General features: G+C 40.9%; 2 protein-coding genes across 3 annotated transcripts; both read right to left on the bottom strand.

Annotated features, from left to right (window-relative positions):
• Positions 1 to 660: 660 nt before the first annotated feature.
• On the bottom strand, positions 661 to 10,457 carry stt3a (STT3 oligosaccharyltransferase complex catalytic subunit A). 2 transcript variants are annotated; one of them, XM_035178591.2, is made up of 18 exons: positions 10,375 to 10,457; positions 9,539 to 9,659; positions 9,378 to 9,438; positions 9,170 to 9,291; positions 8,812 to 8,957; positions 7,648 to 7,738; positions 7,453 to 7,559; positions 6,827 to 6,991; positions 6,454 to 6,634; positions 6,145 to 6,300; positions 5,540 to 5,631; positions 5,240 to 5,395; positions 4,432 to 4,620; positions 3,866 to 3,982; positions 3,686 to 3,788; positions 2,999 to 3,187; positions 1,874 to 1,989; positions 661 to 1,036 (listed from the first exon to the last, which is right to left on the bottom strand). In XM_035178591.2, exons 2-18 carry the CDS (start codon positions 9,624 to 9,626, stop codon positions 998 to 1,000), a joined length of 2,118 nt encoding a protein of 705 aa, XP_035034482.1. In that variant the 5' UTR covers positions 9,627 to 9,659; positions 10,375 to 10,457; the 3' UTR covers positions 661 to 997. The 2 variants fall into 2 exon arrangements, with proteins under 2 accessions (XP_035034482.1, XP_035034483.1); XM_035178592.2 differs by lacking the exon at positions 10,375 to 10,457 and adding an exon at positions 10,219 to 10,362.
• A 716-nt stretch (positions 10,458 to 11,173) lies between these two features.
• On the bottom strand, positions 11,174 to 19,377 carry ei24 (EI24 autophagy associated transmembrane protein). The gene is made up of 11 exons (XM_035178805.2): positions 19,226 to 19,377; positions 18,008 to 18,144; positions 16,595 to 16,740; positions 15,948 to 16,008; positions 15,199 to 15,265; positions 14,990 to 15,114; positions 14,319 to 14,438; positions 13,681 to 13,792; positions 13,477 to 13,588; positions 12,369 to 12,443; positions 11,174 to 12,288 (listed from the first exon to the last, which is right to left on the bottom strand). The coding sequence occupies exons 2-11, from the start codon at positions 18,047 to 18,049 to the stop codon at positions 12,126 to 12,128; spliced, it is 1,023 nt and encodes a 340-aa protein (XP_035034696.1). The 5' UTR covers positions 18,050 to 18,144; positions 19,226 to 19,377; the 3' UTR covers positions 11,174 to 12,125.
• Positions 19,378 to 21,718: the final 2,341 nt, after the last annotated feature.

The following is a 21,718-nucleotide window of genomic DNA, read 5'->3' as shown; positions in this document are numbered from 1 at the left end:
ATTTTCTTTCTGACAAAGGCCGACAACACAAGTATATTTTTCTCAATAAGAAACACTGAGTGGAATAAGTAGCCACTTGATTTTAGTCAGCCTTGAACTCTGCACAGATTCTGCCGAAGTCCTCTGGATTCAGTTTCTAGTTTGACCAATCACATTTGAGCAGTCTTTGGTTGTCTACAGGTAAAAGAGGTGGAACCAGTTGACTGAAATGTATCGGATATATGTCACTTTGTTTGGAGAAACGTTTGACTGGTTTCTTCTATGAAGATCGGAGGACGGAGTTTTGGCCTGGATGTCTACATTGGAAGCCTCATTATTGTCAATACTTCAGAATAAAAGCAGTAGTTTAGATACACGTAATGTATTTGTAATTCATACCCACTTAACTGAGTCAATTAGAGACTGTCTCACAATGACACCCATGATGTGGGTTTAAGCTACCGATTATAGAACATGGGATATTACAAAATCTTTCACTGTAATTCTGTTATTATTTAGCATTCTGTGCTATGGGCAGTCCCCTCCTGAGGCTAATTCATCATAAAACGAAAGAGATTCCCAAGTGTAACAACAGCACTCCTGTGATTATTTGACAATTTCAACATCAGATGTTCCAAATTATTCAGTGTATTTCTTCTGTGAGAAAAAAAGACAAATCACTTTTTTCATGTTTAATCCCACTTTAATTGACCAGATTATAAAAATCTAAAGTGCTCAAATGAACACTACTTTCTTTTGACCACATTCATGGCAAACCCCTGAAATCAGACTGGATGTTTTGACACTAGCTTCCTCTGATCCCAGATGAGACATTTCATTATAACAAAATAAAAAAAAGAGAAACAAAATCATCCACAAAAAAAAAAAATCTCTGATGCAATTTTCTTCCCCGAAACAAAAAGTATAAAAAAGTACTCTTTTCCCACTCATCTGCAGACCACAGGGGAAGGTGTTCAGTGCTGTGCGCTAAAAGACTCCTCACTGCCATCTGAAGGTTTTATGTTCTTGAAAGACCTCGGTTGTCCAGATCTTTCACCTACAAGATGGAACACAGGACAAGGTTATAAAGTTCTGTTGAAACGTATCTGTTCACACTCCATACTATGCTTTTGCATATAGACATATCCATCTGTATTAGTATAGTTACCACCCTCAGATAAAATGATCTGTTAGGGTTATAAATGTGTTAATTTAAATGTATTCCAGTAGAGGAGGCAACTAATGGTAAGATTATTTGATGATTAAATGCAGTATTCATTTGGACTGTGAGGCAATAGATGACTAATAATTATATAAAAATATCTTCTTGACCTGGTGATGTCACCAGGTTGTGTTAAACTAACAGGTCAGAGCCATAAAGGGATAGTTCACCGAAAAATTCAAAATCACGATGGTGTAAATGATGCCGTTTAAGGTCAAATATGTCAGGGCCTTCCAGACACTTGGATGAGACCACAGGAGCAGTATGGAGGCATGCTATGTCATTCTTTCTGTTTTTATTATGTCTGAAGAAGAATTCACCATTAACTGCAATTGTATTGGATTTGGCTGCAATGCTTTTTCAGATTCTTTATTGAAAAAAATCATCTCAGTGATGAATCAATTACCAAGATACGTCTACTATAGATTAGTTACATAAGTATAGACTTTTTTATGTTCCCAATTTATTAATGTACAATTGTTGCCAACCTAATTTTAGGTTTAATTTGTAAATAAATATTCAAATTCAAACTTCTTTTATTCCAATTTCCTTAAATCTGTCATTTCCACATTACTTTGTGATTTCTAACATTTCCCAAATAGAATCTGATCTTAATCCAAACAAGTAATTCTGATGGACAATATGTCAAAGAAAGGAGGCCGGCAGTGTTACCTTGTATATCCTGACCAGCCAGTGCTCTGTCGTGTAGGCCTCCTCCAACACATCCAGCTCAAAGTCTTTGTTTCCGATTTCAGCGTTCCTCACTCTGTCATAACCAGGTGGACGCTCTGCAGAGAAAATCATCACAATTACAGCACAAAATAATTCATTCTGACAACAATTTACACTAAAGCAGATGAACCATAAAATTAATGTTAATGCATTATCTTATGTTGTTTCTGCAGATGGTGCAGTCAGCTCAGAAGCTGATACAGCAGTGCCTGATCTTTCTGTATATATTGTTGTTTTTATGTCCGATTGTTGTTTTTATGTCAAAATGCACCAACCACACCAAGGCAATTTCCTGTATGTGTAAATATACTTGGCAATAAAAAGAATTCTGATTCTGATTCTGATCTTTGAAATCTTTCATACAGTAGTTTCCACTGAAGCCGTTTTCAGACATTAACTCCGGAAAATGTTCGCAAAATTGGGTCATGGCTTTCTCCGGAGTTTTCCTTTCACACATAAGGTGAGAAGTGACGCAGCATGCAGGAGGCAGGACGTAAGATATAACTTCTGCTGTGGGGATCACATCTTTTAATTTGCAGCACATCAACACTGGCGCCGGCCCTCATCACCAAAAGGTCTCTTGACATCTTCGTCTGTCTTCTACGTGTTGTGTACGTATGACACAATTTTCTTTTCCTGAGATATTTTCTGGGTTTTTTTCAGTTTCACGTCTGTCGTGTGTTAGAAACTTCATCAACCTGCCGATTTGCTCGCTGTAAATCCTACCATCATCAGCTCATTTGGACATTTTCCTAAGTTTTTATGAGGAGGCTGGCCTGGAGAAACTCTGCAGCAACCGACTCGAACCTTTCTCTTCTCACATACAGCCCCTCCAGAGAATATCAGGATATTATCCGGAGTTCAGTGCATGTCTGAAAACAGCTCGACTCTTCAGTCATGCATGCACAACAGTTGTGTCTAACAGTTGTGTCTCACTTAAAATATGGAGCATCATATAAACAAAAGGAGCTGCACTGATCAGCCAAAACGTAACCCAGGGTTAATTCTCAATACATATTTGACAGTGAGAGAATTCAATGACAAACAGGCTGTAGAGTCACTCACTGGCTTCTGTGTAGACCTGGCCGAAGCGGTAGTAGCACATCTTGTACATTAGGCAGTTGAGCAGGACAGGCGAGCCCTCGCGGTCCACTCTGAACTCTCCAGTAGGAGTGTAGTAGTCGTGCTCCTTGATGTGTTTGCCTGTGTCTGTGCTTCCACCAATTCGGACCATCCACAAAAACTTGTTGATGTCTGTTGTGAAAAGAGATCGATTACATGGATATTTATAAAATTGCCTTTAAAAACATATATTTTTTGACTTTACTTTTAAATGACAATTTCATAAAAGAACCATTCAATGACAAAGTAATAAAAGCTTTGTGAAATTGCTGTCATTACTTAATTCTACTGATATAACTGAACCAAATAATTTATAGTATGGCAAATTTGTACAAATCCATAATTATTACACAGTGAACTTGAAAGAATGGGAGGTGTCTGTGTGCATATAAATAAATATAACTGTGGAGTATGTAGCAGATATTTTATATGTACGAAAGTTGTTATGGCTAAGAGAATGATTTTGATTTGACACATCTACAACATTTATAACTGGTTATACACACACAGGTTTTTCTTATTAATTACTAGGTAATTAATGTGGTGACCTGCCATATTCCAATTTGTCCCGCCAGTTTCATAATGATCCACATTTTTTTTACTCTCTGAACCATGACACTTAGTACGTACCATCTGAGGAATAGCCGGTCAGTCCTCCAAAGATGACCAAGACGTAACTGACATCCAGCTCCCTCATGATCTCATAGGCCCGTTCTTCTGTGGATGCCATGGCCTACAGAACAAACAACGGCCCCTGTCAATACAGCAGCACTTCATAAACACAGGTACCCTGAAGGTTACTCAGCTCACCTGTCCAACTCTGGAGATGTGAGTGTTGTTCCATGTGTTGTTGTCCACTAGAATCGTTCGATTGGCCATGGCAGTAATCTGATAGCCGTAATCCCACCATGACATCACTTTGGCGTCCTGGAAACACAAAAAACGAACTCAAGTATTTGAATGGAAACACTTTGACATTACGGCTTTGACTGTGCAGAGTTAAACAATCTCTACACAAGATAGGTCAGCATCCTGATTTAAAGTGTGACTTCCTCCCTGGGTGAAAATGAGCACAGCTTCCCCACTTACAAGCTGTCGACCTTTGATGAGAGGGTGTTAACCTTTTCAAATATATATAAAATGTCATGATGTAGAGACGTCCCAAACTGTTGCCTCTACATAAACACTGGCCCTGCAAGGTCCAAGACGGTTATGAGCCATTTTCAACCCATGAATACAGATTGGTAATAAATGTGATATTAAAACCGGCATTAATGTATTTCATCAAAGAACAGTCAAAATGTAGTTTATAGCTCAAACATTTAAATGTGTAGTACAACTTGAATGACTTCTTTATTTCCTTGGCTATGACTGACCTCAGGGGTGTTGTGGCGGAGCCAGTAGTAAGCCTCTCTGAAGTCATCAAAGATGATACGGCTGCCGTCCCCTCCACGGGCGGACAAGACAATTGAGGGAGAGGAGTAGGCTTCGCTGGTCACCCAGGTAGAGTGGAAGGTATATGTGATGAGGAAGAAGGCCATGACCAGAATCATTCCACTGGCAACCTGGTGGGTAGGTAACACAGGGTAAGGGTTTCTGTATGCCTGCTTTTATTCTGACAACTGAAATCAACTGGATTGGCACTCAGAGCAAATACCTCCACCAAGGCCAAACAATCCATACAACATCTGTCCAGATCTTATAATAAAGAGATAAAGGAAAAGGGAAGTGGTCTGATAATCTGAACAACATTGTTCAAACTCATAGATCTCAACATGATTATCATGTTTGATTTTGTACACGAAGATCCACATTATTCACAGAGACAGAGGAGAATGTTGCAATGTTAAGGGAAGTGATAAAAAACGTCCTGGATCTTTAACCAAATGTAATGGGTTCTTCCCTGGCTCATGTCTCATCCCTCCTCAAGTGAAAATTGGTTCAGTAGTTTTTACTTAACCCTGACAAAATTTGAATGAAAAGAAAAACCCAGACAAAGCTGAAAACATGAATAAGCAGAAATATTAAAGGAGAATACAAGTTACTAAAAACTAAATGACCATCACTGGAAAGAGAAATAACAAAATGAACAGAGAGAAAAACAAATGTGGTCCATTTTTCACTGTAGCTGACACCACCCTCTGACAGCTATAACAACACTAACCAGTCCCTCAGACCTCCTACCTCGTTTTTGATGGGGTAGGTAGCATCATGCTGCTTCTTGCTCTTCTTGTCTGGCCGGCTCACATCCAGATTCTTCATGTAAGTGGTTAGCACCTGGGACACGCCGATGCCCGACAGGATGCACATAACTGGGGCCAGCACCAACATCAGACGCACCTGAGGAGGCAACAAAAAAGAAGGACATCAAACCATGTTACATATAAAGCCCTGAATACATGTAAACTAAAAGCAAAGCAAATAACTGTCTCTCTGAGGAGTCGTTTGACATGTAGAATTTGTGCGGCTTTATACAGGACGTACCATGACAGCTGAGAAGTACATGCTGGTCACTCCATACATGATGATGAAGATCCTGGCGTCAGACAGGTTGTTGAAACAGTAGTACAGACCAACTGTGAGGAAAGCAAAGGTAACAGTCAGTAAAAAGCCACAAAGACTTACAGTAAGCTGTGTTCAGTTTTATCCAAGATAGTTATTAATCAGTCAAACTTTATTTGTATAGTACCTTTCCAACAGGTAAGTGCTTCATAATAAACTGATGAGCCAAGAGTAGACGCAACAAAAAAGCTGACTGATATATTTCATAAAATTGATTATAAAAGTTTAAAAAACAAAACAAATGATAGAGGAAAAGAAAAAAGACAGAAATATTGAAAGACATAAAATTGAACATAGATGCAATATAAAAAACATACTTAATCAAAGACGAGGCTAAAAGGACATATTTTAAGCTTGCGTTTCTAGCTGCTATCACAGGAGTGTGTAGCATACATAGGCTTGGAGCAAAAATGCTAAGTTGCCTCAACAAAGGTTCTCGTCTTACACTTTGGACCAGCTAACTGATTCGTACCAGAGGATCTGAGTTCCCATACAGTGAAAACAGTTTATGTCGAGTGCACACTTGCCTGGGAACATGAAGACCAGCAGCTGGAGGTCAAAGTAATACGAGGACCAGGTTGTGGGCTGATGCTCAGAGACGGACGCGATGATGGGGATGTTGTTCTTGGCATAGGAGGGGTCCAGCAGGGAGTAGAAACGGCCAGTCCATGGAGAGATCTTACCTGAGGAAAACATAGTTCAGGTTGTTAGTCATGGTCCCAAAGCAAGAGAACAAATCATTTTGGCAAAAAAAGGAAAGAAGAACGCAAAGAGGGGCTGGAGCAAACATTTTGAATTTTTCCATCCACCATGTCACCAAACACAACTGTTTTTACCTGTTAGCATGAGAACAGTGCCCACAGACAGCATGACGAAGCCCACCAGGGAGATGACGCTCTTGAACAACACCTCAAATTGCTGGGAGTTGAGTTTACTGCGCAGGTAGTCCACAAAGGCGTGAATCTGGCACAACCCAAACACACCGAAGGCTGCCATGTGCTCTGAAGACTGCACCGGCTGGTGTAAGAGAGAGGAGAGACATAGGTGAACCATGTGAATCACACAGAGCAAAACCATTACGTTTTTATCCTCTTTGGCCGAGTTGATGTTTTGATTTGGAAAATGTTTGGTCTTTTCTTTGTCCTCAAAGCTTAGGCACAAGAATCAGATTAACTGATGTGACATTAGACAGGTTTTTTTTCTCCTCACCTGGAATCCAACGAAAGAGATCTGCATGGAGAGGATGGTGCCCAGGCAGTAGACTGTGCAGTAGGCTACATATATGCGGTGAGAGAATCGGCCTGTGAGCATCAGCACCAGGACGTGGAGGGGGATAAGGTTGATCAGGAACACGTAGCCACCCCAGGAGGAAACCTACGTACATACAAACACTCAATCATGACCCTTGTTTACTCTGAATTAATTCAGTCAAAAGGTTCAGTGTGTAAGATTTAGGTGAAAGAGATCTATTGGCAGAAATTAAATATACAATATTATTCTAGTGATGTTTTCACAAGTGTGTAATCTTCTAAACTGTAAGAATTGTTGTTTTCTTTACCTTAGAATGGGCCCTTTATATTGAAATACTTTATATTTACACCGGGAGCGTGTCCTCTCTACGGAGGCCACCATGTTTTTTACATTCGTCCAGACTGGACAGCCTAAAGATTTCTTGAGCTTTTATGACAACTGAAGGCTACCACAGGTTCTCTTTCATGTTTGGAAGGGGAGGGTGAGGTGAGGGGTATTCAGCTGCAACATGCAACTTCACCACTAGATGTCACTAAATTCTACACACTGAACCTTTAAACAAGCAGATTTTTAGATCTCCTCACCATGTAGAAGTAGGCCAGTGCACACACCGACGACCAATACACTGACCCGGTTTTGACAGCCTTGATCCACATGTAATAGGTCAGCAGCATGCAGAAGATAGCAATTCCTGTGTAATAAAGCACATGGGAAATTACTTATTAATCTTTAACAGATAATTTCTTTTAACAACATTATTGTGCACATCATGCACATACCTTCATTATCATATGAGCCAGCAACCGACCGAGAGATATACCCAGGCACCACTGCGATCATGGCAGCAGCCAGAAGCCCGGCACCTGCATCCTGCAGAGACAAACAACTATTCAGTGGAAGTATGTTTATAGAAAAAAATATGAAACTCAGCAGAAAGCAGACTACTCACTTTTAAGTGAGGCTACTAATGGTTTAAAGGGGCACTCCATAGATTTTTCACATACATATTAGTTTACTTGTTGCAATGATTATCACTCACGCAATGCAATCACTTATAGTATGTCCTCTCTGGCTCTGATGGGGGCTATCTTGAGTTATTTGGGCTATCCTGTATCAGGCTTGAGACTGAAGTTTTTCAAGGAAAATCTGGGTTACAAACTGGGGGTGTGAAGTTTGAAAGATGTGGACATTTATTAGCCAAGAGGAGCCTAATGTCCGGGCTGCACTGGGCGACTATGTAGCACGTGATAGCTGCTTTGCTGATCTGCTGCATCTCGCACGCCTCTCTTGTTTACACAGGGAGTGTGTATGCTGCATGCCTGCTGTAGAGGTGCTACATGAGGTGTCTGGTATGATAACTATATTTACTTGTTTAAAAGTAGGCCTATGTACTCTTTTTAATGCCAGGACTATATGCCATGAAGCTGTGCATCTTCCAGTCTGGTAAACATTTCAAAATAAAAACCTTGTTAAAAGAAATGAATGGATTCAGTCAATGAAATTCTAGAGTGCTATTAATTTGAAACAGGTATGGGAAGTGTTGGAAATTGTTATATTTGTTACATATTCACCATATATAGACACTGAAACTGTGGTGAAAGATCCTTTTCACCTTCTGTTTGGCAGCGAGCAGAGAAAAAAGGCAAGACCCCGACTCTCGAGAGGAGCAGCTCTAACCCGAAAACATGGTCTCAGAAATGGATAGCAAGACGTTCTGTGAAGAAGTTCTGTGATGTGCCACTTACGCATTCAGTATGGCCCAGGCGTCATGAATATACAACAGAACTGTGCTATTAGAAGTTTAAGTTTAGAATTTTGTGTCCTTTAATTTAAGTAAAGTGATTAGCTAAAACTGCTAAAGTTCCTCATAAAAGAAAAGCTAGCCATTTATATCATCAAGAATTCATAACGTATTTCATGGTGTAACTTAGTACGTGTTTTACCTTCAGCTCCTTGGTGAAGTGGTAGGTAACGATGGTTGTGAAAGAGGAGAACAAGGGAGCCAGGAAGACGCAGACGTTACGGATGTCAATGGTGATGTGGAAAAAATGAAGGACATGGTACAGGACGGCAGAAGTGATCATGAGTCCTGGTGGGAGAGAAGAGGGGAGATACAGGACGTATTGAAATAAACGCGCTGCACTGCCACCAATGTCCAGAACGACATTGACTCTCTTTATTTGAACTTCATGCAACTTTGGAGCTTTTGTACCTGACATTAAAAAAAACCTAGGAAAATAGGCTGATGAGCTTGCAATTGTTGACTTGTACTTTTCTCTGGTCATTTAATCTGATTCCTACCTGGATAGATGGTGCCTCCGATGATCCTGCCCAGAGGATACCATGCCCTGTCATCAAACCAGTTGTGAAACTTGTAAAATCCTTCTTCTGTCAGGAAGCGGGTGGTACGGTAGTTGAAGTACCTGGTGATGAGATAAAGGTTAAAGTGAGACATTCAATTGATGAGGAACAACATCTAACAATTAACTGTGATACAAGCAGAACTTACGGATCAAACTCATGGATGACGCTTTCAAACCTCAAGACAGAAAACAGCCTGGTGGAGAACGCTGAAATAAGAAAAAGCACACAGTGGATCCAGATGTTTATTTTTAACCATCACAGAGACAGATACCAGTGGTGTGTGTCAGAACTTAGTAGGGGACTCACAGAGGATAGCAGCCATAGACAGGATGAGCAGCTTCAGCAGCGTGTCCTGTTTCTCGTAGGACAAACGCAAGAAGCCCATCTTGGTCATTTTGGCGAGGTTAGGGACAGCTCACCGTACAACCTGCAGGGAGGAAGACAAACACTGTGACAACTGTGGGGGAAAGCACTGAAAGGGCACCTGTGGTCCAGCACGACTGAGAACATGTCTTCGTGGTCCTAATGAAACAAGCCAGATGTTCAGAGGAGAACTCAAAGTCTTGCAGGAGTCACCCTCCATGTCCAGCCCAACCAGATAAGGCCACGCACTTAGATGCTGCGTCAGGAACCAGGAAGCAGCCACTCTGGAAAACTTCAGCAGGGACTCGGGTCTCTGTGGGTCTTCAGATTTTAGATTTAGAAGCCGTTTGCAACGCAGAAAACGAACCATTCAGATGGACAGAGCTGGGATTAAAGCGAACTTTGAAGGCAGCACTTTCAGAGAGGGAGCATGAGAAGTGCTGTCAGCTTCCCCACACCACAGAGCAAGGCACCAGCAGCAGCTAGCATGTACTAACTACACGTTAACACACACTTTACGACACAAAAACACACGCATTGCTACAGCTCGGCAGCTTCAGGCCGGTTAGTGCTGCTGCTGCTCACATCCAGACTGAAGTGTGTGAGTAGCTAGCGAGGCTAACCTGCTAGCTGCTGTATAATGGACACCTCCTGCTCCGCGTCCCGTCACAAACGTGTTCAGTAAAAACCCGGAGGCTCCTTCACGCAACAGTTAGAAATAAAACCCGCTGCTCCACAACTCGCTCCTGCTTTGAATACAAATGTTCATTCAGACTCACCCGCTCCGCTCCTGCACTCAAACACTTCTCTCACACAAGCTTCGCTGCCTACGTGTCCCGCCCCACGCGGCGCCGCTCTGCGCGTTTATTGGTCGAACGTCAGTCAACAGAAAACCAGCGCGCATCTGATTGGTTGCTCGGCTGTTCGTCAAACCCGCATCCCTGCCTTGTAACTGTAGTGTAGTGACGTGTCCTTAGTGCGAGGAGAGGACACGTGTCGACCCCTGCTGGTTGAAAACACGCACGACCTGAAAATGTCACCGCTGTCATTACCTATCATAGAAACACATTAATATATTAAAGGTTTCAGCGACTTATTCTATAGAATTATACAATAATACTTAAACAGTTAATTTTGTATAATTAGAATAATACTTGTATTACCGAATATAAAACATAAATAATGATTATCATGAAAATAATTATTGATCATAATGATTAAATTATTATTTTTCAAAATAACAATGATATAATAATGCTCTGTTGTGTGTTGTCTGGTTCTGTTTGTGATTAGATGTGATCAAATGGTGATTTTCGACCTCTCTGCCTGAACGTAATCATGTAAATATTGTATATGGTTTGTATATTGAAATATGTATTGAAATTAGACACAGTACTTTTAGAAAAAATCACACTCACAAATATACTCTTCTTACAATAATAGCACACTGTATTAAAATCACTGAGCATTCCCTCTGATTAATGAGTGAAAACATGGTGAGTGGGCTGCTGCGTGGTGGTGGAGGGCTGAACATTCAGGATGTGGTTTTCTCGGGGGGAAAAACTAAAGCAAACAGGATAAGGTTGATCACCTGATATAAGGCTCCTTCCTTTATTACAGAGTGTAGCATTGTAGTGGTAAAACAAAACAAAGACATCGCAGTTTGGCAGTGTTTATCTCAACTATCATCTACTGAATTCACAGACTGAAAACACTGAGGCAGCTTCTTCTTCTTTGCTGGTGTCACCTTGTCGTTTGCAGAATGTACATCTCATCGGGATGAGACACCAGGCAAACCTTTAGTTAGCACACAACAAGAGTTTGAGGAAGAGTATTTGGTGTATACTCCTCCTCTGTTCTTTTTAGATTGACTTGATATAGATTTGATTTGTGAATTCTACTAAGAACAAAGCTGTAACAGGATAAAAATACAGTTTCCCCATCAACCACACAAGGTGATTCCTGGAACTGCTCAAACACCATCATTTGACAAAGGGACATGGATCCATCTGCAAGAAAGCATTCAACCTGAGAGGAAGGAATGTGACTCGCAACATGAAGAAATGATAGTTGTCAACAGGTAAAACAAGACTGTGCTTTGCTCCTGAATGCAAACAAGCACATGTAAAGTAAAGTAAATCCTCTAGTCACAAGTTTACTTCAACATATTAAAACTAGGTGATTTATTGTGCTGTAATTTATTAAAGGAGATTCACTCAAATGGCACATTATACAAAAAAAAAAAAGAAGAAAATTCACAGAAAAAAAGTCGAGAGCTGAGTATATTATGTGTTTCGAGTGTGAGGCACAGGGCAGTTGATTTTTGTGTCACACTGAAAATGTGTCTGGTGGTTTTACTTCAAAATGAAAAACCATACGGCCAGATATTAGATTAAAAACATGGAAACCCTTTGTCTTAAACCGCATATCATCTTCATCGAGGGAAATCCTTCTGGGAGAATCACCTTTCTTCACAGTGAGTGAAGCCACTCTGCTGTTTTGCCGTCTCGCCTCCTTGAAAGTGGATCCATCACTGGGTGGGCACGAGTCTCTGGCGGCTCGGGGAAGTGTGAGGGGAGGACAGCCTCTCTGAGGAGGTGGAGGACGTCAGGGACGACTGCAGGTGGACCGTCTTGTGGAAAAGCTTGTTGCTGATCAGCACGACCAGGGAGAAGAGACGCAGCTGGAAGTGGCTGAAAGAGAGGAAATGTGATCAGGGACTCGTGCACTGAAAAGGAAACCATTCAAAAAAGAAGTTTTACTTTTCACTTACTACAGCTTAGTTGGCGTCTTAGCCTCATTAGCGCTGATGATGAACAGAGGGAAAAGGATGGAGAACAAGCAGCCACTATGGAGAAATGAAAAAAAAGAGGAAATAAATCACATGTGAAAGGCAGTAAAGAATAATTCACCAACAACAGGAGTTTCTCATCTACATCCATTTCTCTCATTTCAAATTCCCATATGTTGTGTGTCAGCTACAACATTTATAAGTATACAGAGGAATTTTGGATCATTCCATGTCAAATCGTCAAACTGGAACCAAACCAAATTATTTATCTGAACGGCATCACATCATTAACCCCTTACAGTGTTGTTGAAGAGCAGTTAGTGATCAGTGCAGAGTCAGAAAAATACTTATGCACTACTTTGTTGATGGCTCCCAGGCCACTGGACAGTGTCCTTAAGTTATTATTGCAAAACTACACTTATATCACTGTCTGAATGTGGAGGTATCAATAAACCTCTAAGAATCACTGGTCATTCTTAATTTCTGCTCCTTCGTGGTCTTTCATGCTGCAATTGTATCTTTGCTCGACATTGCTTAAATTTCTCTGTGCCCCCAAAATGTTCAAACCTCATTAATCCATGTCTCCCTCAATTAAGATCCGAGAGGCATTACATTTCGGTTCAATAGTTTTCTCATGTGACCAAATCAGCCTGAAATTGTTCAATAAGATCTGTTACATTGCGAAACAAAGGTGTGATTATTTGACACAGAATGATCCCTTTCTTTCTGGTATATAAATGATATCTTTCACTATTTACTACGGTAAATCCTAATATGTACAAATGTTTTCAAACAAAACATATTTCTCAACTACATGAATGTAATTTTTCTTTCACTGAAGCCTCACACACCTTTCATAGACACATCTCTATGAATTATATTGAAAACACATTTGCCTAATTGTCATCTCACAAACATTTCAGAGCTTGAAAACTGTTTCTATTATAATTCATGTAGCCCATAGAGCTGCTGGAAAATGGACCTTGTTTACAGATTTTAATTTAAACATAAAAGTTGTGCTGCAAATTCAGGATTTTCATTATTTAACACTGCAGGTATTTACTTGGTGAATGTAAGTTTACAATTTTACCTAATGATGTATGAGGAGGGCAGGGCTGTCAGCAGAGCCATAGGTAAACCAAAGCCAAAGTAATAGGGCCAGTTCCTCTCAATATTGGACAGTCGTTGGTGCATCTCGATGCCTGCGACAAACACAAACAGACACGTGTGTTTGAGATCTTCATTCGATGCAGATTTATTCTTTTCAATGTGAAGTATGAAGTCAGTATCTCACCATGGTTGAACCAGCGATACTCAAAGCAGTACAGGGAGTAGAGCAGAGACATGTGCAGGAGGCTCACCATCTGTCCAATGGCATCGATGGGGAAGAGGCTAACGATCATACCCTGGAGGGCCACAAAATACACAACACAATTATATTCCCTGTGACTGCACTCACAGAGCAGGCTGTGCTTTCACTGGCCTCATCTCAGGAAGGAGATTTGTGTTGAAAATGAAAGTTGTGGTGCAAAACAAGTAACCACACAACTTCAGAAAAAAACCATCCTCATTATGTGTGACAACATAAAGCTTCTTTATATTTTGAAATTTCTCCTAATTGACTTGAGGCCAATTTGGTGTGGACAAGAGTTTTTCTGAATGACAATACTGTTTGGGGCAGAGTGAAATTAGGCATCCTTGCACACTGTTCATGTACAGCATGACTTTGTGAGTCATTTAGAAAAGTGCACACTGGGCAAAACATTCAGTGAATCTGGGCCGACAATGACACACCACAGCTCCAACTGTGAGGAGACTCAGATACAGAGGTTGTGTCTGTCTTCACTATGGTGTGATTTTGAAAAAAACACAAGGTATCAGTGTCTCTGTCTTTGTACGTCACACAAAAACATGTTTGTGTTTTAAATGTACCTGAATGAGGAAGAGTGCCTGGAGGAGGAGGTTGAAGAGCATGTCTGCGATGATCTTACTGACGCTGGGGAATGGCTGAGCTTTACAGCCGGACACTTCAAATGCAAGGTCTGCAATATCCTGCAAAAAGAATCACACACACACTCAGTGTCTGGATCTGTGACGATGTAAACACAAATACAAACTGCAACTAAGCAAAGCACAAAAAAATGGAAAAATTAGGAATGAGAATGAGGAAAGAGATAAAACATCCTTGTGTTTGTATAGACTCTTAGTAGAGACCATGAATAAAGACAAATTTCTTTTGTGTTATGTTAATATTTTTGAATGTTTATTTTTTTACTATTGTGCCATGATGCTCCGACAAAAACATTAGTAAACTACTGTGTGTTTTGCAATTTGTGTCATTTGTCTGATAAAGAATCAGCCTCAAACATTATGTGAAATAACAGACCTCATTGTAAGGTATGGGAGAAGCAGAGCAGCCCATTGTAATGTCAACGGTAGCTGTAATTCTAATCTAAACACTATTGACGATAAAATATGTTATATGATGCAGCTGTAGAGATCGTGTAACAATTAATTCAAGACCTGTGAAAAGAAGACAATTTTGATAACCTTGTGGATAATATGACATCAAATCATTACATCATCACAAAGCAGGGCCTCACCTGGAACCAGATGGCGTTGACTATCTTGCTGAGGACGAACAGAGGCAGAACCCAGAGAGCGCTGAAGACGGAGGTCAGGATGAACTCTAACCAGGACCACACACTGCCATGGAGGGAGGGGTCACCTAGAGCAAAAACAGCTTGTTGGCTGACTGGTTCCCACCAAAGGACAGAGACCCTGCCCCACATTAACTAGCATCAATACATACCGATGATTTTTGCAGTGAGGGCCTGCACCAATGGGATAAACACCCGGTAGAAGAGAAACAGACTGAGCTGGAGAGGAGATAAAAAGCTACAATTATTCTTTCACTCATAATACGTGAAGCTGTGTTGAGTACTACAATGTGCTCAGCCTCACAGAAATCATTAACATGTAGCAGTCAGAGAAGGACATGTTCCCAAAATTGTTCAAAAGCTGAACAATGAGTCAAAGACTATACATGGCTCAAAAAAAGTTTTCAGACATGAACTCCGCAAAATATCTGCACCCAGTTTTCCGAGAATGTAGCGGGAGAGTTTGGGTGAGACGTGTTCACAACAACAGGAACATTTCCGGAGCATTTAGGTGAGGGGGGGGGAACCTGGGCAGAGCAGGCAGGAGACAGGACCTGACGTATAAATTCCACTGTGGAAACAGAGATCCTTTTACAGCACTGAGCCCTTATCTCCAAAAGCTCTTGAATCCCATTGTCTTTCCAAGTTTACATCTTCATTGGGCGTTTTATACGTGTATTTCACATCATATCGTTTTCATCCTGAACAATTTGTATTCTTACTGTTTCGCATTTGTCATGTGTTACAAATTTCCTTGACACACCCACAGTGATTTTATGTTTTCTCACATATAGGTTAACTGTATGTTTAATGAACCTACAAACAATTTCAGGAAAATGTCCAGAGTTCAGTTCATGTCTTAGAGACAAGGCTGTACTGTTACACTAGGTAAATATCTTACCCAGAACACGCCTCCATTCCAGGCACAGCACTGAAAAATCCTGCTGGCTACTTTGGGTTCACTGAAAGACAAATAATAAATCATGACAATGACCATCACTGTAGATTATTATAATGATAGTGTCATTTTATTTAAATTCTAGTTTAATTAATAAACTTTAAGAAAAAAACCATTTAAGCAAATCCTTCCTTCACTTTTTATTCTTCATCAACGTATAATGTGGATACATTTCCAACCACATGTTGTTTTTAAGACTAAAGAGTCACAATGGATGCTAGGTTGATTTTGCTGACATGAGTTAAGCACTTCCTTTCAAGCTGTGTAAACTTTTTTGCATAGTTTGCTGGGTACCAACCCAAAACATCCCACATCTTCAGGTAGATACATTTTGACTAATTGATAGAGTTTGTGGGAAAAGGTAAACGAAAGTTCTATCTGTGAGAATCTTGTCAGGGTAAGAAAAATCTGTAAAGCTAAGCGCTTGAGTTTCAAGCCAAGGCTTTTAGAAGAAGATAATTATTCCCAAAACTGGCAATAATGTATTAAAGAAAAGAAAAAAAAGATCCATGAGAACTTTCTTCAGTAGCCAGTGTCAGATAACAGTAGCATTGCAACCAAAATATACAGTCCCCCCCCCCAAGTCCTACTTGTCTGGTTTTCGCTCTTCACTCTGTGCCCTTCTCTGTGCCAGGGCCCCGCTAGCCCTTCTCCTCCGCTGCTCTTCCCTTTTCTGCTGGATGCGGGCATCCAGCTTGGAGATTGTTCCAATCCCCAATATGGAGTCCTTGATCCCCTAGACAGCCCAGAGCAGGAGAGAGAAAACAAACATGATGTTTCTAACTTGTTGAAAGGAACTCTGGAGATGTCTCAGCAAGTGCCTGTTGAGCACAAGATATACAACATTTTGTGTACTGTTACTAATTCTTTGGGTCAATGTTTGTCGTTATGAGAAATCAATATCAGTAATGAGATTTTTGAAAACAATGCTAACCCTAAAGCAATTTAGTGAAATGCTCAGGAGACATTTATTTATGACACTCCTGTGACTCCATATAAATGGTGTGGCTAATGGAGGCTGGATGATGAAAGGAGAATTATGCTGAAGTCCAATTTTTTGTAAAAGTGATAAATATACCAAGTATTGACCAATAGTTAATGTACACTGTTTATTGAAAAGGCAAAGTCTACTTCTCCTTTACAGGTAGCAGAGAGACCATTGCTGGGGTCAGAACAGAGATACCTGGAATTATTCCAAAGACAAATATTATCTTTGGCCTGTGGACAGACAGCTGAGTAACTTCAGAAGAGTTGTCTGATAATTGTGTCCTTCTTACATCACACATACAGCACTGTGCAAGTTTAAAGAGTTTAAAGAACCTGACTTCATCAGAGAGACGTCTAATTAATCCAAAATTCATTCTGCAGCATGATAAACAACAGAGTGCAGCCAGAGTCATGAAGAACCACCTTCAAAGACTGACACAACCTTAATCCACAGATGAACTGCTCAAGAACAAGATGCTTCCTCCCTGCCATGTATCTTGAAAGTGTAAGTGCCCCAAAGAGAACTAGAGCTATCTGCTAGTCACACTAAACACTAAATATTTCCTATTAACTACACTTTGTATGAAATTGAGTGGTGAATAAGTACTATTCATGCCATCCTCACTTTACTTCTGGCACCTTAAACTGTTGCACAACACTGTATCTCAGTCAGAGAGTGGGATGCTTTTGTACTGAATTCCTGTTAACACTACAACAAATACATTACAGGCTCCATTAAGGCAGCATCTACTGTAGAACTATTGTAGGAGAGTTATTAATAACATGAAAGTGGGTCATGTGTGGAGCTCTGAACATACACCTGTTTTCTTGACTGTATCACATGTCAGTGTTTCTTGATTATAACGTGTATCTGCTCAGCTGAACAAACAAACCTGCTAACTTACCACATTATTAGGTACATTCTAATGCAGTCCAATAATCAGCCTTGCAATGAAATATCTTTAACAAATATCAGAAATTTGTGTGTGTGTGTGTGTGTGTGTGTATGTGCTGACCGTCGCAACATTGCGGAGGAAGGCCCTGACGCTGTCTGTCATCTCTGGACCAGCTGCAGATCCATCAACTGCAGAAGGAGGGGGGGCTGGTGACCTGGTGGTCAGCTGTCATGGCAGGGAGGAGCTTACCCAGTAACCTGCAAACACCACAGCAACAAAGTGACGACAAGAGCTATAGGGTGGAACGAGCAAATTGCCATTGAGATCAACACAGCTGATTTTAAAAACAGTGATCTTGGTAATTTATACACTTGGAAGTTTTTTATGTATCATGAGAACCAAACTTTCCAATTTTATATTGCTATAGATTAACAACAGTTACTAAATGCATGACAAAAACCCTTCTGGCATTCAAACAGTTCAATTAGTCAGAGCTGTTTTGACACACGTTTCCGGTATTCGGTAGCCAATTTGTGCTGATTCATGCGTGATATAACTTTATTTTTCGAAGAATACTTGATCAACCCACCACATCAACCACATTTTATCAATATCAATGTGTGATTGCTCCCTTCTCCCTATAATAGTATTATCTATTTCAATGTTAAAGAGTCTTCCCTTTGTCCTGGACAAGGAACATAGTTATGTTTTTTTAAGACAATCCGATGACTCCATATTGTCCTTGATGTAAACAGTGTGTAAAACAGTAAACAACTTGATTATCACAGGAAATGGTGAATCCAACAGGATTTACTGTTGTTGTTAGCTTTGATCAACTAACTGAAAACAAGGATGCTAATTAACTGTATGTTTAATGAATCATACTGTTATCATACTTACTGTGTAGTTTACAACACACACACACACTCGTTCTTCACATTTTAACTTCACACAACCGCAGATCTACCTCTCTCAGACGTTTTACAAGAGGGTGAAGTGCGAAGCTAGTCCAGCTCAGTGACAGTGTTTGTTAGCAGCTGACTCAGTGTGTTAGCTCAGGAGGGTGAACGGTGTTAGCTGCCACTCTCCGGACACTCGGACGTATTGTCAAGAAACAGTTCAATATTTAAAACCGTGTGTCTGGTCTGGTCAGTAAAACGCCTCCACTCTCATAGTATGTGTCTGCTGGTCGGTTCAGTGCTGTGTTAGCTCACCAGCCTGTGTTGCTAACTGTGGACGCTCAACAACTCAAATAACAGTTTTTCCTCCAGGACAACACCGAGCAGAGCGAGTGCAGTCTGCGGCAGAGCACACACTTCACCGCGGCGTGTTTCTTACCTCATGCGACGGGCTCTGGGCTGTATTCACTTCGTCGGTTCTTTCTTTTAGCCCCTTTAATGTCACAACAACAACAACAACACTACAACCAGCAGCCAGGGCCGTTGAAAACATATTGCGCAAGCGCAGAGCGCTAAGGAGCATGGGAAGTGTAGTCTTCCTGACTGGAGAGCGAAAGATGGAGGGATGCATCTCAAAGTCTCTATTGTCAATTCAGCCAATTGTTCAGGACTTAGAAGGAAGTGAAGTTTCTCTCTAATCCACAGTGTTAAAGCGATAGTTCACTGAAAAATGATAATTCACTCATTATCTACTCCAGCCGTTCCCAAACTTAAGAATGCCGCGGCCCAATTTGAAAACTGAAAAATGTATGCGGCCCACCCACACCTTTAATCACAACTATATAATCCACACACAGGACTAGAATCAACTATTACATACATATTATTCATTTTATAGCTAAAATAATTGTATATGAACGTGGGCATATGCAGTGCAAATCCAATAACATCCACAATTAAGCGTAACAATTTGCAAAGCAACCAATGTAAAAAAAACATGAAGTGCAAATAGTGGATTGTTAAAAATATATTCTTGCTGTTTGTATAACAGAGCACGACAAGAATATCAGGGAGAAGAAAAACACATTTGAGGCGTAACCAAATATACTTAAGGCGTTTAAGGCGTTTAAGGCCCCCCCCCCCAAAAAAACCGCTCGCTATCACATGTCCATAAACTGACATTTACACTGGAATTCCTCTGGTCTGACACCTCAAGCAGTTTATCTCGATATACTTGGTATTGAATCACATATCGCGTGAAGTGACATCGTGTCACCTGTAACTCACCCGATGAGAGGTGGGGTGTTGCCGCGTCGCTGGCTCCGATGCTCTCTCAAGCGTGTTTTTAAAAAGATTCTCGAGGCTTGGATAAATATTGTCCATGTTTAGTTTCTAAATGGCGGCGGCGCACTTTACACGGTCCCAGGGTCTCGTTAGCTAGCATCTCAGCGCACGGCACACACACACAGGCTTGGGGTTTTTCCTCTGGGCCAGCGACAGGTCCTCACTTGAGTCCTTTCTGCGAGTCCTCTTTTTAGTTTTGAATGGTTCAGTTGGACTTTCTGATTCCCCTTCGTCATCAGCAGCTTTCCTCGGCTCCATCTTGCTCGACCCAGCTCACAACAAAGTTCTCCCTCACCTGTGATTCTCCCGCTAATGATGCGTTCAAGTGTTAATGTGACGGTCAGCAAAAACAATGACACCTGCTATATAGGTCAGATAAAATAAGAACAACGTGGAATTTATATCTCATGTCTTTGTTTCATTACCTGTGATGATTACTTTTTTTTAAATCAATCATACATTTTTTTGTGGTAATCAACGCTTACTTACAAATCTGAAACTTTTGTATCTATTTATTTTCTGATGACCTCTCACGGCCCACCTGCAGTGGCTTCACGGCCCACCAGGGGGCCGCGGCCCACACTTTGGGAATGACTGATCTACTCACCACTCTGCCGATGGAGGACTTCATGCCTTCATCAGCAGGTGTTTTCATCACCATAGCAACCAGATGCTGAGATTTGAATTTGAAGCTGATTTTGATTGACAGTTACATTCCATCAATAACTCCACTGTGGCTGTGACAACAGGACGAATCTGATTGGACACCTTTTGACAGGAGTCCTCTGATTGGCTGTTGTCCTTTTGACTTAGCCTTAAATACTGCTAAAGTTTAAGACAGTTGGTTATTGCACTCTGACCTTGTGTGAGGTCATGTCTCACTCTGTTGAAGTCTGTATTTATCCAGCATGCTAACCTCTACAATTCAGGCTCATAATTAAAGTTTGAAATTAAGCTACTAATGAAGCTGCTGCTGTTACCTGCTGCTGTTAAATGTTGATAATGTGCTGGTTTCTGTGCTGGTTGTTGTGAAATGTATTTATTCAAATGGGATAAACCCCTTGAGTTGCACCAACTGGTTTTCAAGAGGGTGGTTGCTTTCATGACAAATGTGGGAATATTGTTGACAGCTTGTCTTGTGTTTTCTGCTGCTTATATTTAAATGAATGAGCTATACCTGATAGCATCTGGTTGCTATGGTGACTGATGAGGGAGTCTCTCTCTCTCTCTCTCTCTCTCTCTCTCTCTCTCTCTCTCTCTCTCTCTCTCTCTCTCTCTCTCTCTCTCTCTTAGTGGTGTCTTGTCCTCGATTAGAGGTTTTGTTTAAATTACTGCAGCAGTAGATGGAGGCTCTGGGGGAAAACTTTTCTGTCCCGTTATTTGTTTTCGGGCCAAAATATTATAAAGGAAACAGAGCACCACTAGTCCTGATGAACTTCCTGTTTGGCATGGCTAAACTGGCCGCATGGAAGAGCAGGAAGAACCAGGTATTGGGTGAAGGCTGGACAGATGTGGTGAAGTGTTTTGAAGGTTTGGTAGTAGCTCACCTGAGAGTAGAACACAAGCTTTCAGGTCTCAGTGGGGGATC

This window comes from Hippoglossus stenolepis, chromosome 15, assembly GCF_022539355.2.
Source record: "Hippoglossus stenolepis isolate QCI-W04-F060 chromosome 15, HSTE1.2, whole genome shotgun sequence".
NCBI lineage: Eukaryota > Metazoa > Chordata > Actinopteri > Pleuronectiformes > Pleuronectidae > Hippoglossus > Hippoglossus stenolepis.
The sequence above is the reverse complement of the archived record's forward strand: the minus strand, read 5'-3'. Positions and strand labels throughout refer to the sequence as shown.

Excerpts from the sequence above, each read along its gene's own strand:
- ei24 (XM_035178805.2), bottom strand. The coding sequence starts at position 18,049 with ATGACAGACAGCGTCAGGGCCTTCCTCCGCAATGTTGCGACG. Across the intron at positions 16,741-18,007 it reads TCCTCCGCAATGTTGCGACG|GGGATCAAGGACTCCATATT; the intron begins GTCAGCACATAC and ends TGGGCTGTCTAG. Across the intron at positions 15,266-15,947 it reads GGAATGGAGGCGTGTTCTGG|CTCAGTCTGTTTCTCTTCTA; the intron begins GTAAGATATTTA and ends TCTCCTCTCCAG.
- stt3a (XM_035178591.2), bottom strand. The coding sequence starts at position 9,626 with ATGACCAAGATGGGCTTCTTGCGTTTGTCCTACGAGAAACAGGACACG. Across the intron at positions 3,789-3,865 it reads ACATCTCCAGAGTTGGACAG|GCCATGGCATCCACAGAAGA; the intron begins GTGAGCTGAGTA and ends TTTGTTCTGTAG. Across the intron at positions 1,037-1,873 it reads GGCTGGTCAGGATATACAAG|GTGAAAGATCTGGACAACCG; the intron begins GTAACACTGCCG and ends TCCATCTTGTAG.